Below are 16,186 nucleotides of genomic sequence, written 5' to 3' on the forward strand. Positions count from 1 at the left end.
CGAAAAGACTGCAGGACTTCCCCAGCCAGTGACTTCTATCTACCTACCTATCTTATCGGCGCATGGCATGGAGCTCCAGCACCCTCAGAGTTCAATGCCGAAATCAATGCCTGCATTCGGTACCGGACTTCCAGGCTCCAGCTCAAACTCGGATGATCAGTTACCTCTCTCTACCTAAAGTACGTATAGGTATTTACCGTCTGTCGCCAGTCGAGGGAACACATTTTTTTTTTTTTTTTTTTCCAAAATTCGCAAGAGCGGAGGCAGGCACAGCACGCGACGCCCTGGATGGCATCGACTTGAGTCTCAATGTCATCGCCGACTTGACTACTCCGTCTCATGCTTTTACACCGGGAAAGTAAAATTTCGACGACGGAGCTGCCAATGACATGACGTCTGGTTTTGGAAAGGTTTTCCGGACATTTGCGTCTCCATGTCCCCCTGATCAAAGAGACGTGGAAGACTTTACTCTCCAGTCTCCTGAGCGAGACCGGCTTGGTTGAGTTTCAAAAGGAAGCTGAGAAGAACCAGCGGGATGAACGGGCTTGCGAAGGATGTCGCGTCACACAGTTCCGCAGACTTGGAGAGTAACTCCACGAAATTGTAGGCAATCCATGGAACCCGGAATGATTTTTCGCATATTTCTTTTTCCTCATTCTCTCCCGCTACATACACTGGTCGGATATGGTTTTTCTTGCTCGGGCTATCGCGGTACTTATCCTTCTCTGCCCTCTGAAGCATGTTATTCATGGTACTCTCGTCCTTCCCCATTTCCAGGTATTTTCCGAGTCCTCCCAAGCCATCAGGTGTCTGTTCGGGAAGGCTTTAGGTTTCAGATGTCCACCATGTATATGTGTGTACATGGTTGTTGTCCGAGGCAGAGGGTACTTGAATGATTTTGTGCACCTAGACTTTGATGTTCGGCAGGAAGGACGTCGAGAATTGTGCCTTGCACTCTCGGACGTTAACGTCAAAATGCAGCTGGCGCAATGTTTGCACAACAGAACTCAAACACCGTATCATCACCACAATCAATTAAAAATGGTTCTTTTGCTTGTTCATCATCACATGTGATTACTATTACATCTATATGCTTGCATCTTCCATCGTTGATATCAAAGCATCCTGTTCATTCCCATCCAATCCGATATCCAGATCAACCGACCTTCCTCCATAAGTTCCTCTCCAAATCCTGTCCAGGACATCACCGGTGGGTATCTTGCCCTCCAGCCTACCGGGCATCCGGGCCTGCCTTCCCTCTACTCCACACTCCTACACACAATGGGTCCAGCAGCCACTGCACTGCACTGCACTGCAAAATCAGCACATAAACCGATAAACCCGCTTCCACCTAGGCCACCCCATCCTCTCCTCCTTCTCCTGGGCCTTGATGATGCCCAACCTCCCGAAATCTCTCCTTCCCGTGTCCACATCCATATCCTCAATCCTCACCCACCTCGTCTTATAATACCACTTATGCACAATTGTACAAATCAACACCACCGGAATCGCCAAGCAGCTCACAAAGAAACTGCGCACCCGCTCTTTGGTCGTCAACGGTGTGTCGCCCTGATGGAGCGGGTCGATCGACACCCATATCTGCGTCACCAACACCAGAACGTTAAGAATGAACCCAATCCACGAACCAATCACGCCGCCCTGTGCTTTGAAGGCAATGTCTTGCACCGAGCGGTGGTTGTACGCCCACGCTTTGCGAAGGCGGATGTGCGCGAGACAGGTGGATGCCCAGGTCAAAATGGAGGACAGGCCCGAGATGGCCAGAAGCCAGTCAAATATGTTTTTCTGCGAGGGGACGTCGCCCAGGTACGCGAGCAGGCCGACGGCCATGGTAACGAGGATGGCGACGATGGGACGGCCGCGGCGGTCGACGTAGGCGAGGATGGCGGGGGCTTGGCCTAGTTCGGCCAGGGCAGCCAACGTGCGGGAGGAGCCGTAGACGGCGGAGTTACCGACGGAAATAACCGAGATGAGAATAACGCCGTTCATAACGGAGGGGAGGACTGTAGCGCCGGCGGATTCGATGGCGATGACAAAGGGCGAGGCGGAAGCGTCGGCGATGTTTTGGGCGTTGAGGAGACGAGGTTCGTTGTAGGGGACGAGCAGACCGACGAGCGTCATACTAACGATATAGAAGAGCGAAATACGCCAGAAAACCTGCTTGATGGCGGTAGGTAGCGATTTGCGCGGGTTGGCGGTCTCGGCGGCTGCCAGGCCAACGAGCTCGGTGCCAGCGAAGGCGAAGGCGGCGGTGACGAAGACGGAGCAGAGACCTTTGAAGCCGTTGTGGAAGGCACCGGGGTCCTCCCAGTATTTGCCGCCGATGTAGCCTTCGGTGGGGGTGCCGCCTATGTTGATGACGATACCTAGAAGGCTTTTGGAGGGGGTGGGTGTTAGGTTGATGTGGGTGTCTGGGGTGAAGGGAGTGGAACTGGTGTGTTCTGGTGGAAAAAGGGGATGAAAACTCACATGAATCCTACCACCGCGGTAACTTTGATGATGGCAAAGATGAACTCTGCCTCGCCGTATCCTTTTGCGCCAAAGAGATTGATGATGAAGATGATGACCAGGAAAATGGTCACAAAGATGGCTTTGTTGATTTCCTTATTCCAGTACCCTATCGTCATGGCGCCGGCTAATACCTCGAGTGGTAGTACCCCGATCCACTGCAGAGCGTAGCTGCAAAGGAAGAAAGTGTCTGTCAGTATTTTCTGTTTGTCTCCTTTACACGACGAACTTGAATGATGGCTCGACTTACTTCCACCCCATAGCAAATCCCCAACTTGGATCCAAGAACCTCGTCGAAAAGGCCGAGAAAGATCCGGCTACGGGAAAAATGACGGCCAACTCGCCCAAAGCCTGTATTGTGCAAAACAACATGACGCCAATGATGAGATAGGCAATCAACACACTCGCTGGTCCGCCGTCGCTCAATGTCTTGCCAGAGGCAACGAACAAACCCGTCCCAATGGACCCTCCAATGGCAATCATCTGCAGATGCCGGCCCTTGAGCTCTCTAGCCAGCAGCGAGCTGGGCGTGTTTATTTTGCCAGTTCCCGGGCGCAAGTCATAGTATCTCGTGCCGCCATGGCCGCGCGAGATGCTGTGGGAAGAGTAGCCGTGTGAGCTGGTATTGTTGTCGTCGTCGAAGTCGAGATTTTTGTTGATGGTGCCGTCGCCGCGGCGGAAGGAGTCCACGAAGCGGCTCATCGTACCGTGGAAGCCTCCACCGGCGCCGTCACTAGCAGCAGCAATGGATTTCGAGCGGCCATGACTGCCGCCAGGTGAGACATCGGCAAAGGACTTGGTCCGGGGAGAAGGGGAGGCGCCGCCGAGGGTGAAGCTGCTTGCCTCGGCTATGCTGCGCTGTCGACCACTGCGACCATTACCACTGATTCCAAGTCCGTGAGAGTGTGAGTAAGCACTGAGCTCGATATCCTGATCGAATCCAGCCATGTTTGGGGATAAAAAAGGAGGGTGATCGGTTCGCTGGTTACATTGACACTGATGACGTGAGGGTATCCTTCATAAGGAGTATGTTATGAGTGATGGTGTCTGTGGTGAGAAAAGAACAGACCAGTCAATATCAAAGGAGTGAGATATCGCTTGGCCTGACACACAGACTATGGTACACTGTACGTGAACCACAGCTGTCCACGGCAGGCAAGAAGCTGATGAATGGGCAGGGTTATAGGTAGTATAGGAAGGGGTTCAAGGTGCCTATGACACGCCTCGAAGGGCCCTGGTTCCGGTCTCCGGGGTGGGACCGAACTGACGGGATCGGATGGAGGAAGTTTTTTCTTGTGTGAGTTACCCAGTGCGAAGTGGGATCGGGTGGTATCGTAATGGGGGTTCCGGATCGACGCTGGATGTAAATGTAGTATATGTAGAGTGCTTGTTTGAGCAGGTAGGAAGCAATGCTACCTCTTTTTTTCCTCCAAGTGTTGATGTGATGACAAAGGGCTGATGGACCGCGGATGTGTGTCCGCTTCAGTAGTCTCTCTGGAAGACAACAAGAAGCTTCTCTCGAAATGGTGTTTGCCCCGCAGAAGGTGTCTTCGGTTGCGTGTAGTGGTGTAGTGTATCTGTGTGTGGGAGAAATCGAGTCGACCCTGGTCTTATCTTGAACTCCGAGTGTCTGGGAGCCTTCTAGGTTCCCCTCCTTCCCGAGAGTGAACTTGTCCGCCCCCTGCTGTGCGTCAATGGGGACAGTAGTGTAGAGCTAGTGGCCAGTCTACCATAGTAGTCTGGCTTGGACTGGGACGATTTCTGCATGTGTTAATTAGTAGCCTGGTCTGGTTTTTATCGCAGCCACGCGGTTGGCTGGACCTCTTGACACTCTTCCACGGGAGCTTCCACAATGATGCCCAGAGGATGATGGTGATGAAGAAGCGAGCTGCGAGTCCTCTCACTCGTTCACACCCCTCCTCCTATCCGGTGTTCCGTGTCAGATGTCTATAGCCCCTGAATATAGGGCTTGGGTGTGTGTGTGTGTGTGTGTATGTGTGTCTTTATTGGAAGATGGCTTTCTTTTGCGGCACGGCAGGATTACGGGCCGTGGATTGCTGCAGTGTCCAGTCAGTTTGACAGTCAGTCAATCTCTGATTCTCCTTGGAAATTGAAGAAGAAGAATGGCGACACGGCAAGCCGATGGACGCGGACGGACGGGCGAATTGGCAAAACTGAAAGTGCAATCAATCAATCAATCAGTCACTCTTGCCGAATTCCAAAAATGAAATGCCAGTGGAAAGTTTCCCCACACCAACTGAATCCAGCAACTGAATTCACAGTTTGCAAAGTCGGGAAAAAGTGTGAAGGAGCATCCCGCCCCCCTTCCCTTCCCTTCCCTTGTCCCAAGTTGATCAATTGTCCCAACATCAGTCATCCCCGACCTCGGCCAAAGCTCGCGCTGTCAACGCCCACCTCGCCCCTCGGGTCCTCTTGGCGCCAAGAGCAAGTGACAAGAAGTCTCCACTCACAACCCACAATGTCACATTGTCGCACAATGGCTCGTGATTTGCTCGAGTTGACGCTTTGAAAGAAGTCTGTCACAAGGGACCTTTCCTTTTCGAGTTTCATCCTTCTTTTGGGGGACCGACCGTGATCAAGGGTCCCCCAGAGCAGGCCTCCAACTGCCAACCTTATCTCTTAACCGGTTCTTGCGCCATTCCTCTCCCGCCAGGGGGTTTGTGGCCAATGAGGTTGTTGAACCACCAAGATGTGATCTTCTAATGACTTCAAGATACTTCTTTGGTATCTGCACAGCGCGCTACAAGCCTATCAGCTAGGCGACTGACTGTTGAGCCTCAAGGTCATGAAATGTTCTTATGGGCCGGGGAGATAAATGGCGCAAGAAACTAGTTACAGAGATGGCTACGTTTGCGAGAGTCGTCGGTTAAACAGACTGTGTTCTGTATGATTGATCGTCCATTCATTGTGCGTGGTTTTTTTTTTGGTTTTCCTCGTTTTTTTTTTTTCTTTTTCACATGATTTACACTACCAAGTGCTGAAGAATCGGCAAGTTGGACCGACGCCATGCTCCCTCCCGTCACTACAAGAAAGAAGGAACGTTCTGCCGCACGGGAATGGCGCACCTTTTTGCGATTGATTTACATACAAACATCGATCGCATGTCTTCATCGCCCTTGTCAAACGCCACCAAGCCACTCAAATCGTCCTTTTTTATTTTTATTTTTTATTTTTTTTTCTCGGTGACTTCCATGGATCCCCAATGGCTCAAACCCCTTTTTACCACCCTTCCTTCATGCCCATCTATCACCCAGCAAGAAACCAACTGCTTTCCCTCAAACCCAGGTATACCTCTCGTCCTGAATCGTGTGGAATGGCGATCTGTACTTTTAGTGATGGGTGGATTTCGTCATGAGGAGTCCTGGGAATCGCTGTGGTCCATTTGCGCTGTGCTTAGGAAAATCAGTGGGGGTGATGGGTCCCCCCTCGACCCCTCGAACCCGGGGTTTGCCCATTTTTTAACCCTGTCGACGTCCAGGGGTGAGCCCAGGGGTCGGGGCTCTTTATCAACGCCCATTCGATGAAAGCACAGGCGCTATGTATGTACATACCTAACGCATCGTCAGCATATCAGCGTCGTCACTTTTGTTAGCGTCATATTCTCTTGTTCATGCCTCTTTCTGGGATCCGGGGTTGAGAGAGGGCTTGTTTCTCTGCCCCTTTCGCTTCCGGTTCCTCCTCTTCGGACTCGGACCCATTCGTTCCCCTTCCTTGCCACGAGGGAAAGCTGCCGATAACGGGAAGCTACACTACCTCTCATTCGTCGCTGGAGCTACGGAAATCCGGTGTGCGCTCTAATTCCGTTGATGAGGCCTGGATAACCACGTTTTTGTGAAGATGTGATGGATGGCCTGCCTGGTCCGGGGTCGGGACCGCGACGACCTCAAATCCAAGCAAAGGTCGCCCCCAAGTCACAGTATGTACACTAGTGTAGTGTACATAGTGGTATGTCCAGAATAGCTTTTCATCTGGCCTAGTCCTTGTACCCAATCACCCCCAAGCCAACAAGTAGGTAGCTATACACCAAGACCGCCGATATCTAACGTCTACATAGTAGAACCAAGGTAATCACCTCTCCATTAGTTCTACCTACTAGTCGAGTGCATCAACGAAGCGAAGAAAGCCACAGAAGGTCCGAGCAAGCAACCATCAATCACATCAGATAGTGTAGATCCGGCAAGTAGACTAGGTAGTCGGCCTCGAACCCGGCGAACGGCTGAGGACCAGTGCCGACAACGGTAACCACTTCGTTGTTTTCCAGGGAAGGGCATTCATCCGGTATTACCATAAATACACTAGATATGCAAGCCAAGTGGAAGCTACGCCAAGACGCCGGAATAATTACCGTCGGCAATGCCTTCCTTCTCTTCCGATTGGGAGTTTGTTCGTCCAAGTCTTAGTAGGTGGTCCTCGTGTGGTTCACGCATTTGACAGTTTGTTATGTGATTGCGGATGGCAGACAACTGAACCAAGTCTAGACTCGTGGCGATCATTCAACACCGAGTATGTACCATGGCTGGCACTGCACTAATTGGGAGTGAGAAAAACACACATACACACTTGATGATTTTGAACTGCATGGCCGCTTGTATTTTGTAAATGCTACCGCCGTATGGTAGGTAACCAAGTAAGAATATACAAAGACAAAGGAAAATACCTAGGTATCCAATTAAATCTCCAAACATCATCATCATCGTCATGTCCCATATACCTCATCCAGCACCATAGATACCTAGTTCCAACTTCCTCGTCAAACCTCTTCCCCCTCCTCGTGCTCCTTGCCCGGCAACGACTTTAACAACTTGGTCGTCCCCCTCGCCACACCCCTCTCCCCCGCCGTCATTACCCTCGGCGCCTCCCTGATCTGCTCATGATGATGATAATCATGATGATGATGATGATGATGATGATTCTCGTAAAGCGGACTCTGCGGGACTCTCCCCCCATCATGCTGCGCCCGAAGATCCTCCTCGTTGGCCTGCGTGACCGTGACGCTGATTTCCGTCGTCTTCATGACCGTACCAAAGTACGACATGGCCTGCCCGATGTGACCACCACCACTATATTCTGTGCCGCTGCCACCGCCGCCGCTGCCAGGCTTGGGGATCAAGGACTCCTGGGAATCCCGTTCTCGCGGTTTATTTTCATGTGGTGGTGGGAGGGTGCTCGAAGCCACACTATCGCGGGCTTCCAACGACAACGACAGGTCTCCACCATGAACATGTTCGTCGTTGCTGTGGCCGCTGCTGGCAATACTACTCCCAGCAGTATCCGTGCGGATGACGATACCCGCCTTGTTATCGCTCCCTGCCTCGGCGCTGACGCCGTACTGCGGGTAGCTTATACTCCCCCTCTTATCATTCATTGTTCTCTCAGCAAACGAATTCATCGTCGCTGTTGTTGTGCTTCCAAAACCAGGCTTCATTGAAGAAACAGTCTTCCTATCCCTGCTAGAGCTCCCATACGTATTGTTGTATGCAGTCTCCGCCCGCGAGAAATTGCCATATCCATGCTGCTGCTGCAGCTCATGCTGATGCTGCGGCTTGAACTTTTTCTTTTTTGGTCCCGTGTCGCGCACAAACGTGCCCAGCGCAATTGCGTTGTTGACGAACGTAGCCACGAGAATCTCCGTGCTGGCCCACATGGTCCGCGTGCCCTGGTATCCCCTCTCTGACAGGATGTTGGGCACCCGGTACAGCGTGATGCAGACGGTGCACAGCCCTAAACAGAAGAGGGAGACCAGCAGGATTTTGCGCTTGAGCTTGATGCGCGATTGGATCAGGATCGGGATGGGGAAGACGACCAGCAAAAGATCGGTCAGGACGCTGCTGGCTGCTACGACGAGGAGATGCGCGTAGGACTGGCGGCATTGGCCGCCCGGGTCGGGCATGACTTGCCAGTAGTGCGTCACGGGGAAGCATTCGGAGAGGTTGCTGATGAAGCAGGCGACAAAGGTGCAGCCGATGGTGATTTGGAGGAAGCGCAGCGTGAGGTTGTACTTGGTTCGACCGGCGGTGCCGACGAGGCGGTTGAAGAAGAGGAGGGTGATGGATTTGAGAGTCCATAGTCTGTGTCGTGACTTGTTAGTCTTTCTTGTTTTTTTCACCAACAACACTTGAAGAAGTAGGGAATAAAAATTGGGTTGGACCTACGTAGTAAAGTAAAAGAAACGAGTAGCCAAAACAAGCTTGCTTCCGACTACACGCCTAGCGATGGCCTGCTCAGACAGGTGCAGCCCTTCTTTGTTCACGAGCTCGACGTTGTTGGTGCCGTATAAGAGAAGCACATGCACACATGCGACTCGAAGGTACATGGGGATCAGGGCGAGAGCGGCGATCTTGTCCTCGAGAAACAGCTTTTCCATGCGCACATAGCGCCCAACCACACGGAGAATGATGACGACGGTGCAGAAGAGGGTGAGCCACCAGCTCACGAGCAGGATGGGCTTGTCGTCGCTGAACGGCCGCAAGGCCGGTGGGTCCGTGTAGATAGACATGTCTGTTGGTTTTGTGTAGTTGTCTTTTATAAAGTGTGGTTATGGCATAGTTATTAGAAATGATCGTCGGTTGTGTGAGTGGCTGTCAGATATGTATGGTGGTGGTGATAGTGTGAGGGAGTGTCGAGCCGTTGGTGGGTAAGGTAGGTAAGGAAAGAAAAGACCAAGTTTGGTTTGTCCGTATGTGATAGTGAGGGCGTGTATCAGGCTGTGTAAGTCCAGTCGTCAAGTCCACGCTCACAGACAGTGAGCCAGAAGAGGCCTAGTAAATTGAAGATGACAGACGACCATGGCTGTTTGACCGGCTGAAGTGTTGAGGAGTGTCGGAAGGGAACTCTTCGCTTCCGAAGCGAGTTGCATTTGTCGATGGTGGTCAGGTTCGAGAAGCCCGAGTACACTGGAGATTTCCTCCAGACCCAAGAGCCAAGTATGTAATCACCAGCGCTAGAACCATTCAAATAGAGTCACATTCTGCATGCAATGCTCATCCAGAAAGGGTTGTCTAAGCCGGGTTACCAAAGACGGCTTGGTTTGCACGAGTCGAGTCCTTCTCTTGCATCGGGCCTGTGACTGGCTGGACCCATCCTAACCCGATGTTCCCTAGCTATTTCCCTTTTGGCCTATCTTTGCAGTTGAAAGGCCTCCTAGCATCGAGCCGGCGCCAAGCCCCCGGTCATGGTGACTGGAGTCCAGCCCACACCCCCATGCTGCCATCTGAATGGTCGCCGCAACTCCATGATGTGCGTCGAGGTGGTAGTGGACATGAACATCGTGACGATTTGCGTTCCACAGGATCTTCATGTTTTGCGGGAATTATGGCTTTTTTTTTTTGTTCGTTCCGTTCTTCTCGTTCTTTGTGGTTTGGGTTCCTGACATGAACTAAACTCTTCAAGTCCCTGTCTTTGCATCATGCATTCCCGTGTTGCTTGACTCGATGCAGTGTGGCTGCATTGATGATTTTCCAGAGTGGTTCCGGGTCTCACCCAGGAGCATCGGGGTAACAATACTACCTGCCCCTGCGTTTTAGATGACCTCTCTACTGTGTACCACACATAGAAAGTGTCTGGATTTTTGGTGGTGGTGGTGTTGGTGGTTCGGGTCCGGTCGGAACGCCTCCCGTCGTCGTCGTTGTTGGCTCTGCTTTGATAGTAGTCATATATGGCAGCGGAGATTCGACCAATACCGTACCGTGCCTGATTGACTGTCCTGAGAGATGTCCAAGCCTCTACACTAGAATACCGTCCGTCCGGATGCGAATAAAACGACCGATGTTACGCCTGGCGTGGTTTTTCTTTTTTCTTTTTTTGGATTCCGTTCCGAGAACAGTGTTGATTGAGGCCGTGATGCAGTTGCAGTTTGAAGGCGCTCTAGGCCCCTTCAGAGGTTAGCATTCCGAGTACCGGAAGGCAGCAGCACATCACATTGTTCTGCCGAGTGCCGGATCGTCATTTCGTCGGCGGAAGGGAGTCAATCAACACGCAGTTCCAAGCGCACGGTTCAGTTTTGGTGCCACAAGAAGGCCCGACGACTGCACGTCTAGTAGTGTACTGTATGCCACTATTGAGAGAGGAAGATAAGGGACATTAAGTGGCAATTGAAGCGAAGCGGAAGCAACGAAGGAAGCGAGCTGTCTGCTCGTCATCGGGCTGAAACACCAAACGTGGAAAAGACGCAAAAGTGAAAATGGAAAGACGCCATCAGGGCGCAGCAGGGGCACCTAACCCCACGAAATGCCCACCCGCCCCCCCGACACTGGAAAGGACTCCACGCGGCCCGGGGCACCGGGGGAAGGTTCACAGCTGACAGCGCCGGTAGCCCCAGCACTGCCAGCGGTCAAAGCACTACCTACCTAGTGTACACCTCACTAATAAACCTCAGGTCCGCTACCTATGAATATAGCAGGGGCCAAGGACAGTCCACACTCCCCGCGTTCAGCATGGCTCAGGGCAGCTCCGTATCAGACCCGACATGGAAGCGCCGCCGGGCAAACAAACAGGGGACGGGGACGGGATGTGTCAAGCAACACACTAACACAAAACACACAAATGTTATCGCTAACACGCGATTCTTATCGCTCGTAATCTCGCAACACAGGAACCGAACAAATCTCGGCCGCCCAGCTTTTGCAGTACACTAGTATAGTGGCTTCCTCTCTACATGTGGACGCGGGCCGATGCAATATCAACGAACCACCACAGCCTCATCAATAGCGTCGGTGTCAACGAGGGTCGAGATCAGATTGGAGTTGAGGTACCTAATATGCCCGTATGTAGGTACATGAACCTGATCGTCAGGGTCTGGTCCATGAGGATGAGGATGAGGATGATGGTCGCAGGCATTCCCCAGGATTTGGAAATTGAAAAATCAAATGTTTTTTGTTTCTTCGCCTAGAGGAACGGAAAAGAAGACATTGGGCGGGCGAGATGAAGCAGTCGAGTTCGAGTGCATGTCCTGACCTGGCCTGGCCTGGCCTGGCCTTCAATGATGTTGAAAGGTAAGTGCTGCTGACAGATTGACTTGACAGGAGTGCCGCATCGTGTGCCATTTGTCCATGCCATACCTATCATCATGGAAAGGAACACACAGTCAACGATGATACATAGGTACATTGATACTATGGGGAGTTCAGATGGAGCGAAGGAGTGCGATGACCACCTCATGGATATTCAAACATTGCTTTCAAGTCGACTCAAAGACCATATAACCACCCGCTGGAAAGTCAAACCATCCACCCCGACAATTCTAGCCCTCGGGGGTTTGATATACGAAGTTTTTCGTGTGACTGAGCGGGCAAGAAACAAAGAAATGGAACGATAGAGGAAAACGTTTAGAAGCGATCACCAACCATTCAATCATATTTCAAAAAGAAATCCGGACCTACAAGCAAAATAGTCATACTTTATAACAAAACACGCTCCCATCTTGTCCATAATTTTGGAAGACGGGAAGAAAATTGGACAGAGGAAGAAAGGCGTTGGAAAAGGAGGGAAAAAATTGAGACTTGTTATTAACAAGATATAAAGGAGAATAAAAAAAGTTAAACAGATTTGATCCGACCCAGGCTCGATCTGGGGACCTTCAGTGTGTTAGACTGACGTGATAACCAACTACACCATCGGACCTGTTGCTGTTGAATTTTAAAGCACGAACCTCTTGCTCATGTAGTCATGACTCGTGGGGAACGGTATCCCAGCTACAAAGTCGCCACTGCATCGAGGACCACGGCTCGGGGATCAATCATCAGGTGCGCGAGCGAACGAGGAGATCTGCTGTCGTGATGCGCCGGAGGTATTTGCAAAAGCATAGCATCATGTTCATTCCTTCGTATATACCTTGTCATCCATCATCGTCTTGTACCCAAATGTCAGATCTCTCATCATATCCCTCATATCCCACATGTCCAAACCCGTATCATTTCCAAAAACCCTCATCAGTCATCATGTCTCACTCAAGTCACTCAAAAACACTAACAGCCCCCAACCCCCCGGAAACCGCCTTCACCCTGCTCTGAATCCTCAGCGGACTCCCTTCAAACACCACAAAGTGGCCCTCCTCGACCTTGGGCTCCTTAGCCCCCAGAATCTTATACACATTCCCACTCACCAACTCCAGTGCGCTCTTCTTGCTCAACTTTCCACCGCCATTCGCATACGCAATACCCGCCAACAATCCCAAGTCCCTAACCAGCCAATCCTCCTCCAATCCGATCGCCGTGGTAACACCAGCATCGAGAAGCACGTCGATAGCCGTGCCGTTGGTCAGCGGAGCGCCCGAAAGCGCGCGGCGCTGGTCCCACGAGGTGGCGAACGATTGGAGAGGGGCAAGAACGACGCCGACTTGCGCGGCGGCGAGCTCCTCGGCGACAAGGTGCGATTCGGCGCCGCCAAAGATAGCGAGGTGGATCTTACTGGAGGTGAGAGACTCGACGTCCTTCTTGACGCGCAGGGCTGCCGCGATGATGTCGGCGTTGTGGATGGTCAGGACGAGCGGGAGAGAGCCGTTGACCACCTTTTGCAGGAAGGTGGACTCGGAGTACAGGTCGGCCGGCTCGATGGTCTCGTTCTTCTTGAGCTTGGTGGCGGCTTGGAGAAGTTTGCGGCGGAGGGCGCCGACGGCCGCGGACAGAGAGGGCGTGCCCTCGGCTTCTTTGGCGTCGGGGTTCAGGCTATAGTGGACGGCGACGTCGCTGGCAAAGATGGTGCCATTGGCAAGGGGGTTAGTGGCACCTGTGAGGAAGCCGACGCTCGTGCCGTGGTGGGTCTGGCCGCCGTTGAACTTGGGTGCCGTGATGGCCTTGGTGACGCCGTACTTGTAGGCCGCGTGCAGCTTCTTGGTGTCGAGGGTGAGACCGTCTTCGGCACGGGTAAAGACATTGACGTTGTCGCCGTTGTCGGTGGAGTCTTCGGCGTCGATGGCGTTTAGGCCGATCTGGGAGCCAAAGGCCGTGAAAGAACCGGTAAAGTGACCGTCCTTGAGCTCAATGACAGGGATCTTGGAGGTAGATGCCATGCGCACCTCCTCGGCACAGGCACCGACGCAAGTGACCTTGCCGTTGCGAATGACGGCGCTGTAGGATTTTGCGTCCTTGCTTCCGCCCTGGACCTCAACGTCACCAAGAACATTGGTGATGCCAGTGAAGACAACCGAGTCCATGTCAACGGGTTCCTCGACAATGGCAGAGGTGCTCTCCTCCGAAAGGATCAACTTGGGCACGGTCTTGTTCAGCACGATAGGGTGCTCGTACTGGGCAGTCCCGTCGATCCACACCTGCACAGGAGTGGCGCCCACCTCGAGAGGATCACTGTCCCAGACAACGACGTCGGCGTCAAATCCAGGCTTGATCTTGCCGAGTCTGTTGCCAAAGCCGAGACGCTCAGCCGGAGCGGTGGTTACGGAGGCGAGAGCAGCGTGGTAGGGCAAGCCATACTTGTGGCCCTTGGCGGCCTCGAACAGGACGTGCTGGGCGTTGAGAACCGGGTTGTCGCTGACATAGATGGGGGTCAAGTCGTTGTCCCAGAGGTACTTTCCAGCAAACTCGGAACCGACGTAGGACTCGGCCTTGTAGTACATGTTATCGGCAAAGATGGCAGAGGCAGGAGGGTCACCACCGTAGGCGCGCTTGAGGATCTGTCGTCCGTTTCGTCAGCAACAGAATAGCCTGATAGTCTTGTTGGCTCTATGACTTACCTCGGGAACCAGATAGGTCTGATGGGCATGGTGGAAGGCCCGGACCTTGAACTTGAACTCGTTGGTGTGATCGACAAAAGCCTCGAGATCGGGGATGGTGTAGCAGTGAGTGTTGAGGTGAATTTGTCCGCGCAACAATGCGCCAAGCGACTCCCACTTCAATTCCTGGGGGAGATATCCCTTCATGTTCTGCACACCGACTGCGGTGGCGGCATCACACCAGTCATCCTGATCGCGCACCAACTTGGATGCTTGCTCAAAGGCGTGACGGAACTCCCAGCTCTCGCCCATACGGCTGGTAGGGCCTTGCTCTCCGACCCGCCCGTAGACACGCTTAGCGTTCTCACCGCAGGCCATCTTCATGAACCTCCAGTTGCGTTCGGGATCAGCCAGCATGTCGGCGGCACTGGTCTCGTTACGACCGTCAGGCTTACCAACAGCCAGCTTGATGGCGTATGCCTCACCACCCATGTTGTTGCCCGAGCCAGGCAGGACCAAGCTGGTGGTGACACCGCCAGACTTGATGACCTGGATCTGGTGGTCGTTGGGCTGGATGCCATCGATGGAGCGGACAAAGGGGGTGATGTCCGCCGAGAGCTCGTTGGTGTCTTCGTTGCCGTCAAGACTAGGCAACGAGTCTACGCCGGCATGGCTGTGCATATCAATGATGCCAGCGGTAAGGGGACGGCCCTTGGCGTCAAAGACGTGGGTGCCCTTGGGCAGACTGGAGGCGGCGATGTCAGACTCGACCTTCTTGATGAGGCCATACTCGAGGTAGACGTCGGCCTTGATCCAGCTGTAGCCCTTGCCCTTGCGCGCATCGGCAGCAGAGGTGCCCTTGGCCGGCTCTCCAACCCAGACAGTCGCGTTCTTGATGAGGGTGGGGGCATGGCCATCGATGTAGCGGGCGTTCTTCTCGCGGCCCTCGCCGAGGGGGTCTTGGGGTTTCTGGCGCAGCTTGGAGCAGGTGGTGAGGTCGTCGTGCAAGCGTTGCACCGACAGGCCGTGGACCGTAACGTTGCCGTTGACGGGCTCAGAGCGCGAGGGCAGCTGTCTCCACTGGGCGTAGGCGATGAAGCCCATGCAGGCGACGGCGAGGAACTTGAGGCCTCTGGACCGGCGCATCTTCTTCCTCTTCCATGCCGGAGGGGGAGGTGCTACGGCGGTGTACGGGGGCAGCCCGCCGCCCTTCTCGTCCATTGTTGTGGTCTTGAGGTGTCTTGTTTTTGTTGATGGGTGAAACCTTTCCGGCCGTTGTCTCCCCACGTCGTGACTGTTACAGAGTGGTGGACAAGGAGGAGGAGGTTGGAAATTGGAGGAGGAGATTGAATGGAGTTCCGACTCGTGGGAAAAAGGCCCAACTTGTAGCACGTGAGGGGCGCTACAGCTACCTGCAGATCCTGAGGCCGTGATGATGCGACACGCGGACAGCTCACCTTGGAGGTCCAAACAAAACAACAAAAGAAGGAGCTCAACTGTGACGGAGGAGTACACAAAGCGGGGGAGGGAGCTCACCGAGTTGGCGCAACGCCATTGGCCAATCCCAAAACCAGGTACCCGCTCGTCCCATCCTGGCCGATTCGTCATCCAATGGCTGACTGCGAACAGGACCCAATTCGGAAGGTGCGCGGGTCTCGGCATTGATAATGCTTATGCCAGCGATTATCGTGAGCTAACAGTTTCAGTGACAGTAAAGGTGAGAAGACGTTAGTAGAAGATGGGCTTTTCAGTAAGGCACCTTATGCCTGGGCACAACTTTTGTAAAGTTTGCGATAACCTCACTTCATCCATCTCCAGTCGCATTTCAATTTGTCACCAGTCAGACTGGAATTTCTCGATATGTAAGTATGTTCACCACACCACGGCAGTCCGACTTGTACTTTGACCTTCCGAAAGAAATCAAGCAGTGCTTACGACTCTGACTCAGCTACCTTATCATGGATGACGACTGCCAGG

General features: G+C 53.1%; 3 protein-coding genes and 1 non-coding gene across 4 annotated transcripts; all 4 read right to left on the bottom strand.

Annotated features, from left to right (window-relative positions):
- Positions 1 to 1,031: 1,031 nt before the first annotated feature.
- B0T23DRAFT_234378 (general amino-acid permease GAP1) lies at positions 1,032 to 3,638 on the bottom strand. Its single transcript, XM_062833941.1, has 3 exons — positions 2,777 to 3,638; positions 2,488 to 2,697; positions 1,032 to 2,392 (listed from the first exon to the last, which is right to left on the bottom strand). Exons 1-3 carry the CDS (start codon positions 3,472 to 3,474, stop codon positions 1,321 to 1,323), a joined length of 1,980 nt encoding a protein of 659 aa, XP_062689380.1. The 5' UTR covers positions 3,475 to 3,638; the 3' UTR covers positions 1,032 to 1,320.
- A 3,480-nt stretch (positions 3,639 to 7,118) lies between these two features.
- On the bottom strand, positions 7,119 to 9,486 carry B0T23DRAFT_345639 (uncharacterized protein). Its single transcript, XM_062835958.1, has 2 exons — positions 8,700 to 9,486; positions 7,119 to 8,615 (listed from the first exon to the last, which is right to left on the bottom strand). The coding sequence occupies exons 1-2, from the start codon at positions 9,041 to 9,043 to the stop codon at positions 7,298 to 7,300; spliced, it is 1,662 nt and encodes a 553-aa protein (XP_062689381.1). The 5' UTR covers positions 9,044 to 9,486; the 3' UTR covers positions 7,119 to 7,297.
- A 2,605-nt stretch (positions 9,487 to 12,091) lies between these two features.
- B0T23DRAFT_t339 lies at positions 12,092 to 12,165 on the bottom strand. Its single transcript has one exon. It is a non-coding gene; the product is annotated as a tRNA-Val (tRNA).
- Positions 12,166 to 12,211: 46 nt separating this feature from the next.
- B0T23DRAFT_388485 (uncharacterized protein) lies at positions 12,212 to 15,693 on the bottom strand (the record flags this gene model as incomplete). The annotated part of the gene is made up of 2 exons (XM_062837759.1): positions 14,231 to 15,693; positions 12,212 to 14,170 (listed from the first exon to the last, which is right to left on the bottom strand). Coding segments are annotated over exons 1-2 (2,870 nt in total), but the record flags the coding sequence as incomplete, so codon positions are not given.
- Between the last annotated feature and the right edge of the window lie 493 nt (positions 15,694 to 16,186).

Source organism: Neurospora hispaniola, assembly GCF_033458365.1.
Source record: "Neurospora hispaniola strain FGSC 10403 chromosome Unknown B0T23scaffold_8, whole genome shotgun sequence".
NCBI lineage: Eukaryota > Fungi > Ascomycota > Sordariomycetes > Sordariales > Sordariaceae > Neurospora > Neurospora hispaniola.

What these genes read in the sequence shown, in the direction of transcription:
- B0T23DRAFT_345639 (XM_062835958.1), bottom strand. Translation starts at nt 9,043, where the DNA reads ATGTCTATCTACACGGACCCACCGGCCTTGCGGCCGTTCAGCGACGAC. An exon ending in CGTTTCTTTTACTTTACTAC is followed by an intron (nt 8,616 to 8,699) that starts GTAGGTCCAACC and finishes GTCACGACACAG; the next exon opens with ACTATGGACTCTCAAATCCA.
- B0T23DRAFT_234378 (XM_062833941.1), bottom strand. Translation starts at nt 3,474, where the DNA reads ATGGCTGGATTCGATCAGGATATCGAGCTCAGTGCTTACTCACACTCT. An exon ending in GGATTTGCTATGGGGTGGAA is followed by an intron (nt 2,698 to 2,776) that starts GTAAGTCGAGCC and finishes CTTCCTTTGCAG; the next exon opens with CTACGCTCTGCAGTGGATCG. An exon ending in ACCGCGGTGGTAGGATTCAT is followed by an intron (nt 2,393 to 2,487) that starts GTGAGTTTTCAT and finishes CCCCTCCAAAAG; the next exon opens with CCTTCTAGGTATCGTCATCA.